Source organism: Alligator sinensis, unplaced genomic scaffold (assembly GCF_000455745.1).
Source record: "Alligator sinensis unplaced genomic scaffold, ASM45574v1 scaffold336_1, whole genome shotgun sequence".
Classification (NCBI taxonomy): Eukaryota; Metazoa; Chordata; order Crocodylia; family Alligatoridae; genus Alligator; species Alligator sinensis.
This window is the reverse complement of record NW_005842917.1, coordinates 186,850-196,272: the sequence shown is the minus strand read 5'-3', so window position 1 is coordinate 196,272 and position 9,423 is coordinate 186,850. Positions and strand designations below refer to the sequence as shown.

General features: G+C 55.8%; 1 protein-coding gene and 1 pseudogene across 1 annotated transcript; both read right to left on the bottom strand.

The window, feature by feature from the left end:
• Nucleotides 1-2,130, bottom strand: part of LOC102374104 — a 27,673-nt pseudogene extending 25,543 nt beyond the window's left edge.
• Nucleotides 2,131-2,159: 29 nt separating this feature from the next.
• Nucleotides 2,160-9,373, bottom strand: LOC112548082 (zinc finger protein 883-like). The gene is given in 7 exon segments (XM_025192362.1): nt 2,160-2,781; nt 3,898-4,039; nt 4,042-5,403; nt 7,715-7,831; nt 8,135-8,261; nt 8,718-8,890; nt 9,076-9,373. Coding segments are annotated over 7 exon segments (2,094 nt in total). The 5' UTR covers nt 9,245-9,373; the 3' UTR covers nt 2,160-2,777.
• Between the last annotated feature and the right edge of the window lie 50 nt (nt 9,374-9,423).

Below are 9,423 nucleotides of genomic sequence, written 5' to 3'. Positions count from 1 at the left end.
GCCCCCCACAGCTCCGCCCCCACCTCCCTGCACCGCCCCGCCGCCTCCTGGAGCAGCCCCCGGTGGTGCCCGCACTCCCCCTACACCCACCTGGCGGGTCTCCGCTCCCTCCGCTCCCCCTCGGCCCGGCGGCGCCTGCGCAGTAACTGCTCTGCCTCCAGTCCCGCTCCTCCACCCCACACAACTCTCGGCCCAGGCATGCGCTCTGAGTCCTTCCGAAGGCATTCCGCCCACAGCGCATGCGCACACATCGGCTGCTGTGCCGCCCCCCCCGCCAGGGCTGCGCATGCGCTGGGGCCGGGCTGGGCAAAGGCGTCGCACCTGGCGGCGTGCTTTGTGCCACCCCCGCGACAGGGCAGGGCTTGGTTTGGAAATCGTGCTTTCCAGCCCTTCTTCTTCCGCTCAGCAAGCCCTGCCGCTTCGTTATTTCCCAGCGCTTGAGAACATCCTGGGGTCAAGCACTCAACATCCGCACAGGACGTCGCACACAGGCGGGGAGCGGCTCCGGAACGGGCGAGGGCTGGGAGGGAGCGGACGAGGAGGGCCCGCTTGCCTCCTTCAACCTCACCGTCTCAGGCGCGGGCAGGGCCTGCTCCAGACCCGGTTCTGCCCCGGCCTCCGGGCTCTGCAGGTCCCCAGCTGGGGCCAGGCCGCTCTCCATGGATGCTTCTTGTCTGTTTCTCCGAGGCAGGGGTTACAGCTGGGCATTAACCCCCTCCCTAACACCGAGTGCCCAGCACCCCCCTGTGCCACACAGCGCAGGAAGCCCTGGGTGCAGGATAAGTACCCCAGCCCCCTCCCCGCCCCTGGCAGGAGCAGTTTAGGCAGGTCCATGCCAGCTGTTCCCGGGGCGAGGTGTGGACAGCCCTGCTCTAAGGGTGTTCGCCACAGCCGATCCTGGGGCCTCCTGCTGATCCTTATAAAACCCAGAGGTTTCCTGGCTAAAGGGCCTTGCTCTTCCATTCAGACTCAGGCCTGTCTGACCTCAGAGGGAGGGCTGTTGAGTCATCGGTGTCCCTAACCTGGAACGTGCATCACTCAGGAGGGTTTGAGCCCTGCCTAGCTCTAGTGGAGGGCAGGCACGTGCTGCAATTGCCCTGGACTTGGCTGGGAGGATAATCTACCCCCACCGACCCCCTGCTTTCTTCTTCATGTGTCAGGGGGGGTTTTAAAGCCTTCCTCGGAGGCACCAAGGTTGGGGAAAGCACTGCTCCTGGAAAGGCCTGCTTCTGTGATCACAAGTAAATTTGCTACTTGTATTTGCAAGCAGCAAATTTAGTCCCGATTAGGTTTACTACGCAGTAAGCATGTTTACTGCGTAGTAAGCTATGCTACTGCACAGTAAAGCATCTTGTGTAGACAAAACAGACCCTCTGAAAGCTAACAGCAGAGAGCTAACAGTTTTGCTACTGCTCTTGCCAAGTGGCGGGGCTCGCCTGGTGTGCCGAGCCCTCTTGGAAAGACCAGAGTGTGACATCCCAGGAGACAGGCTGGGTGAGGCAGCCGAAACCAGGGGACCACACTTCCTGGACACCATATTCCCAGGAGGACCCTGAAGAAATCTTTTTCTTCTATATTCTGCCTTGCAAAAAAGGGGTCTGGGGTGTATTGTATGCAAGATAATATGGTACACCCATGAGAATGGTTCCCACCCCTTTCCTCAGCTGGGGATTATGAGCACATCTGGATCTTGGCCAAAAAATAGTCCCAACTCCATTCATAAATGATCAGGCCACAGAAGATGGTGGCGATTGGCTGGCGTGAATGCCAGTGTACTCAAGGAGCTCTTCACTCATTCAGAGGTGTTCTCTCAGCCCTCAAGGTTTCCCATGGAGCCAGTCATAATAATAGTACCAGCGATGGCAATGCTCATAAAGACTGCTGCTATTCTTATGTAAAGGCTTGTCCCAGCCTATCCAGGAAGGCTCAGCACACCTCAGGGACTCAATGCCTCAGAGGAAGGCTTATAAAACAGGAAACCCCCTGAGACATGTAGCAGAAGTGGATGGGGGGCAGGAATCCCACCCAGCTGCATGTGGCAACCAGCAAAGCCTAGAAGCCTGGGAATGACACCTAGCACAACACATGCATAGCTATGCCCAGATCACCCCAAATTAGTGGCTGTGTCACTTTGTTTGAGGCTATGCCCAGATCACCCCAAATTAGTGGCTGGGTCACTTTGTTTGCCTCACTGATTGATAAGCACCCCCCACCCCCTAGCTTTGACCTGGGTTGGGCTTGTCTTGGTTTTGTTTTAAAAGGCAATACCACTTTCTTTTCCTCGCAAGACTTGGCAACACTGGCCCCACACCACCACACTCAGGTGTGTCTTTCAAGAAACCTTTAAAGGTGTTGGTCCCCACAGGGACTGCAAACCCAGCCTCAAGGTGCTGCTGAGGTCCACGGAGAACCTGGATGGAATTAGGCATTGGACAAGAGAGGTAGCAAACTTCCCTGGACCAAAAGGAGAAATGAGACACACAAGTCTAGTGTTTATTTGCACCCATTTGTGTCTACCATGCCCTGGGTCCAGTCTCTCTGTGTAGTGACGAGACAGAGGCAGCTTGAGCTGTGAGTGGTTCTTGGTAAGATGCACAGGGGCTGAGTGTTGTGCCCTCAAATCAGGCAGATCTCCCAGTCTGCCTTTCCAGCTGGCCTAGTGTCCCAGAGGGATTGTCTCTCTGCTACCATCCAAGGCAGTGTGGGGGAATGCAGGGGGCGGTGCTGGAGCAGGATCCCAGGGTGTTATACCCAGGATGTCTCTGGCACCTTGTATTTCAGCTGGACACACACAAAAGCCAAAGTCAGTTCTTCCACACGGGACATGGTGTATTGGGATACTAGTGATCAGGGAACATTTCCCACATGACAACATGCTGCATTTCACCTAGAGGATGTCCTCTTACTCTTCCCATACTTCCACAGGAGGCAGGACCTGCCACAGGCTGCACCCTCCTTCCCCCTGCCCACATTTCCCACAGAAAAAGCACTCGTCTTTCCTCTGGCTGCACGCTCCTTCCAAAGGGCAGGGTCCTTGCTGCACAGCAGTACATGGGAGGGAGGCCTCGAGTGTGACTGACACCTGCGCCTGAGGGTTTGAGCAGACCCTAGACCACAGAAGGGATAGGGAGATCTGCCCTGCAAAGGGTTATGGGTACTGGTTGGTTGGTTCCTGACTCTCAGCTCTGGAGAGGGCACAGAGCCCAGCCACAAGGATACCATGTTCAGCGCTGGGGCTTTCTGAGCAGAAACTGCATTACAGAGTGCTGTGAAGCGCAGGACAGCAGGGGAGCAGGGTACTGGAGAGAGGCTGAGAAGCAAAACCTGGCAGACTAGGCTCAGGGGGTGGCAGCAGCAGCTTCTTGCAGACCTGAAGAGCAGGTGAGGTGGCCAAGGACAGGCCCTAGGGGTATTTGGAGCTAGCCGTCTTGGGGAGGGCACCCTGGGAGGTGCTTCTCCCTGGGGAGAGAATGATGGGGAAGGCACAGGCTCCAAGACTGATATAAAGATCATCCCTTCACATGCTGTTCCCCTCAGCATCTGGGCTTGTCTCCTCCTGAACTCCAGCAGGAGGCTGCTTGTCTAGAGGCAGCCAGTGGTGGGAGCTGAGCAGGTAAGCATATGCACTGCTGAAAGAATTATTGATGCTCCCGGGTATGGATGCATTGGTGTTTCGCCAGAGGGGAGGATTTGTGGAAGCTATCCTTACAGAGGACTGATGTTGTTTCTCTCTGTGTGGATTCATGGGTATCTGGCCAGGCTGGAGAACTGGCTGAATCTTCCCACACTCAGAGCACTGACGTGGCTTCTCCCCTGTATGGATGCTCTGGAGATTGGCCAGACTGGAGGATTAGGTGAAACTCTTCCCATACAAAGAACATTGATGTGGCTTCTCACCTGTGTGAATACGTTGGTGTGGCCAGACTGTAGGATTGGATGAAGCTCTTCCCACACTCAGAGCACAGATGTGGCTTCTCCTGTGTGTGGATACTGTGGTGCCTAGCTAGGTGGGAGGAACTGGTAAAGCTCTTCCCACAGAGCACTGATGTAGCTTCTTCCTTGTATGGATGTGCTGGTGTCGCACCAGAATGGAGGAATGGGTGAAGCTCTTCCCACACTCAGGGCACTGATATGGCTTCTGCCCTGTGTGCATACGCTGGTGTGTGGCCAGGCTGAAGGACTGGGTGAAGCTTTTCCCACACTCAGAGCACTGATATGGCTTCTCCCCTGTGTGGATACGTTGGTGCTGGGCCAGGTGGGAAGACTGAGTGAAGCTCTTCCCACACACAGAGCACTGATGTGGCTTTTTCCCTGTATGGATGCGCTGGTGTCGCGCCAGAACAGAGGAATACATGAAGGTCTTCCCACACTCAGGACACTGATGTGGTTTCTCCCCCGTGTGTAAACGCTGGTGTGTGGCCAGGCTGAAGGAGTAGGTGAAGCTCTTCCCACACTCAGGGCACTGATATGGCTTGTCCCCCGTGTGAACACGCTGGTGCTGGGCCAAGTTGTAAGATTGGGTGAAGCTCTTCCCACACACAGAGCACTGATATGGCTTGTCCCCTGTGTGGAGACGTTGGTGCTGGGCCAGATGGGAGGACTGGTTGAAGCTCTTCCCACACGCAGAGCAGTGATATGGCTTCTCACCTGTGTGAATACGTTGGTGCTGGGCCAGGTTGTAGGACTGGGTGAAGCTCTTCCCACACACAGAGCACTGATACGGCTTCTCCCCTGTATGGATGCGCTGGTGTCGCACCAGATGGGAAGAATGGGTGAAGCTCTTCCCACACTCAGGACACTGATATGGCTGCTGCCCTGTATGGAAGCGCTGGTGTCGCACCAGATGGGAGGAATAGGTGAAGCTCTTCCCACACTCAGAGCACTGATGTGGTTTCTTCACTTTGTGGATGCGCCGGTGCAAGGTCAGGTGGGATGAGCGAGTGAAGTTCTTTCCACATTCAGGGCACCTATGTGGCACAGCCCATTGTGAGGGGCAGCTACATTTTTTCTGGCATTTGGGAGAGGGATGGGTTTTGCCCCTGGGCTTGGTGGGCACCTCCTGCTCTGCTCTCAGACCCTCCCCACTGGCTTGGCTCTGATGTAGGGTCTTTTTCCAGGAAAACTTTGCCTCATGGCTCCTCAGCTCCACATATCCTTCCCTGTGCCCAGGGATCTCTCTGGTCCTTTCTCCACTTTCACACCCAAAGGAAAATGGCCCCTGCTTCACCGCTATATTCTCCCTTGGCTTTTGGGGCCTCCTCTGGCTCTTGGGCCACTGGTCTTCCTCAGATCTCAGGGACTCCAACTTGCCCAAATTCCCTGAGGGGGTCTGGGGTGGCTTCAGGTTTGCAGGCCCTTCTTCAGGACATTGCTTCTCAGCTCTGCTCACCAGCCAGGCACCTCCTGCATGGGGAAGAGAAACTCCAGATTAGTCCCTGCCCTGATGGCACAGGCCAAACACTGCGATTCCTTCCGTTGTCATGGGCCTGCAAGCATGATTGGACCTGTGGCACTTAATTTTCTTGAAGAGAACAAGGTCTTCCTGCTAAAATCCAAGTGCTGGTGGTGAGTGAGGGGCATGTTCCTGTGCTGGACTAATGCTCTCTGCTCAGTGGAGGTCAAAGCCAGATGCTCAGGGTTTCTGGGCCAGCTTTCAGCACCATCCCCTCAGACCCTGCTGGGAGAAACCCATGTGGGACAGGTGTTAGGACAGGACCTGAAGGGCTTCCTGCTCTAAGGGGCCCAGGAGACCAAAGGCAGAATCAGCATAAAGGAAGGAGTCTCTCTAAGGGCTGCTCTATCCCACAGCACTGGCGGATCCACGGGGAGATTATACTTAGCCCTCCACCTGGCTGGGCTGAAATGCTTTGAAGCCAAAGTGCGTTGTTGAGACTGGCCTCCAGTGCTCGCCCATCATCTCTGGCAGTCTTGAGAGCAGTATCTGGTACCAGGGTGGAGAGCCTTGCAGTGGATTTCTGGGGCTTGCCAGAAGTCAGGGGTGTGTGGGGAGAATGGCCCTACCAACTGATTCTCCATGGTAGAGAAAGTCCATGTGGTTCATCCCTCCTGCCTCTAAAACCTGCTCTGAGAGGGGAGGACTTAGAGCTGTGGGTCTCTTTCCTGGAGGGAACAGGGCTGTGCCGTCTTCCTGCTTCCAGGGGAAGGTCTGGAGATTAGAACAGGCCCATGTGGCTTTCTTCTGCTGATGAGGCCCAGGTGGCCCACATGTCACTGATATCTGTCCTGGGACAAATGCCTTGGCATGAACCTGCATGTGGACTCTGTGGTGGCACAGTAGGGGGGTGCTAATATGTAGACACCTACCTACCTCACTGTGCCAGGCCCAAAACCTTGCTTCAAAGGTCTCCCTCAGGGAGCCTACAACCAGCTGTCCTGCTTTCTACAGAAACCTTGCAAGCCTAGGGTAACACTGCCAGTACCCGGGCACTGGTCTCTGGCAGGACTCTGTGCAGCCCGGGGCGCACAGACTCCACGAACTTAGGGGGTGTTTTGCTCACAGTAATATTTCTGGGTGCTTCTTTCAGTGCACAGCATTTCAAGATAACATGAGGGAAGAACTGAGGGAAAATAAAAACAGAAACTGCTAGCCAGGCAGGGAGTGGAAGGCCTCTTCCCCCTTTGGTGCCCAATAACACAGGATGTAACCTGACACTTTTACCAATGGGTGGGGGGAGGGCAGTTTGGATGAGATAGTTGGAATACACTTGGAGCAAACAAAAGCAACTTGAGTTTTGACAGCATCTGAGTACAGTGACCCTTTTTAGATGCGACTTCCCAATACTTAAATTCCTAACTAGCTTAAGAAGGTTTCCAGGTTTCTACTTAGAGAAATTACCAGGCCACTGCCTGGGGTGCTTGCTTGTAGTTTCAAGAGGATCACCAGAAGAGAGAGCTCCCCGATCACCCTAGGAATTTAACTGGCCAGGTCACCTGATTGACCAGCATGAACCACAAGGACCAGGGAGGGAGAGGGGTCACCCGGGCTAACCCAAGCGAGGAGCAGAGGATTTCTTCACAGACTCTCTGCTGAGTGAGTCCCAAGCTCGGTGACACTCATGGCCCAGAGACTAAACACAAAGGCAAAAGCTATAGGGGATCCACTTCCTCTTACAACATGAAAGCTTGTGAACCCCACCCAACCCGTGGAGCCATTTAATGCAGCCCGTGACCAGGATTCAACACTTCCTCAGTTCCAGGTCGACCTGAAGAGGCACAAGTCAGGGCCCCAGCCCTCTCTCTCGTCCTACAATAATGGCTACACAGAGCTTTGCCCCACCATGTTGATTTCCATGGGAGACTAAAAATCCCATCATGCCTCAGAAGAGGGTGCTATAGAAGTATGGCTACCCTGGGCTCGGAAATCAACTTTTACACTGCAAAATGAAGACAGAAATTTAAGACACTAGTTTCAAAGGGAACCAAACCTGTACCAAAAGATTGAAATAGCAAACTCTGTTTTCCCATGACAATTGTAGTTAGGGGGAGAAGAAGGGAAAGGGATGCTTGTCTCCTCTGCTTCAAATTTCAGTGCATGGGAACAACACCTGCCTGGACACATGACTACATAAGCTATTCAAACTCAGAAACCTGTAAGGACAGCGCTAGGCAGGTCTGCATGTTCCAGACCTCCTGTCACTGTGGTCATGGGGCATTTCTGAGAGGGGAGTCAGGGCAAGGGGCAGCCACAACTCACCTAGCAGCAGGTCCTCTGACTTCGAGATGTCCCCGCGGTCCTCATCATCACAGACCCAGAGCTCCTCCTGTCCTCGCGCAATGCGGTGGATTAAGTCAGGGGTGGAACCTCGATACCCTGTTTGGGGCAGTGGTTAAAAAGCATTCATGACTGGGTACTGGATGCCAAATCACTAACTGGGATTTGGGGAATGGATCCAACAAACTCAAGGTTTCTACAGGAGCCCTGAAGGATAAGGGAAGGTGAACATTTAGAGAAAGCACTGCACGGAGAAGCCTTTCATGGATGATGGTCTTTGTCAGGATGTGGATTTCAACCCCCAGGGAAAAGTCCACAAGGAGGAGAGCGCTGAGAAGCAGGGAGAAGACAGTAAGGGTCAGCGCTGACACGGCTGCAGGGAGAAGCAGGAAACAGCGTTACCCAGGGAAACGAGGGCTCGCCAGTTCCTCAGCATCTGGTCCCGGTAAAGCCCCTTCTGTGCGTCTTCCAGCAGCTCCCACTCCTCTCGTGTGAAATACACAGCCACGTCCTCAAAGGCCTCCGGGAGCTGCAGGCACAAGCGTTACCCCATCAGTGATCTTGTTTCAGGTGCCTCCAGCCCCAGCCACCCTATCCATAATCCCTCTGTGCGACACCTCTCTGCAGGCTGGGCCATGACACCCAGGGGTGCAAAATGCTGCACTGACAGGGGATGTCGGTGAAGCTGTGGACGTAGGGGCCACGTGTCTGCCTTGGACCAGCTCATCGCATTCTATGAGCAAGGCACACCTTTAGAGCCAGGGGCTTCACGACTATGGCCAGCCTTTCCCATGCCAGCACCCCTGGCTAGCCTTGGTGGCAAGCTCCAACAAACACCAGCTGGGTGTGGTTGCACACCTTGTCACCAGAGACTTGTTGCTTCTTAGCTCTTTTTGCTCCCCAAACTCTTGACAGGCCCCCTGGCTCCTCCCAAGCACAGCCCCAGCTGCACTCCCACCCCCGCTGGAGCTGTTGCCCTGCTCACCTCTGTGCTCTCCACCTGCATTGCCAGCTTCCCCTGCCCCTGCTGCAGTTGGATCCCTTCAGGGCTCAGGGAGCCCCTCTCCCCCAGCCTCCCTGGGGTACTTCTCGGCAGCTCCAGGTTTGCAGGCCCTTCTTCAGGAGGCTGCTGATGAGCTCTGCTCGTGGTTCCTGCACCTGTGGGTGGGGAAGACAATGCACGGCTCAGGCCGGGTGCTGCTGGCAGGGGAAAGCCCTGCTGTTGTCCTGTACTGGCCCGTGACTGCAGCAGCCGGAGGCTCTGGCGTGTGGGAGAGGGGGGAGATGGAGAACAACCGTTGCAGAACTCAGACCCACGCCCCAGCCCGCACCCGGCCCCTCACCTGACTCCAGGTCCGGCATGGGCTCCTCTCTGGGGCCACGAGGTGGCTGGTCCCGAGGCCCTGGGCTGTCCCGCTGCGCTGCCTCCTCCAGAGGCACATCCGCAGTTTGGGCCCGCGCCTGCTCCGGCCAGGGATCGCCGGGCTCCTGCAGCGCCCGGGTGGGCTGCATCTCATGTGAGGCCGCCTCCTCAATCTTCACACTCACCGTGACCTGGGGACAAGAGGAGCGTGGCACCGGGGAGCAGGGACTGGGAGAGACGGGGAGACAGGAGACATCCCCCAGGCACACGGAGACGGGGTTGGCAGCACCCCCGATCAGGGTGAAATGCTCGCACATGGAGCTCCTCC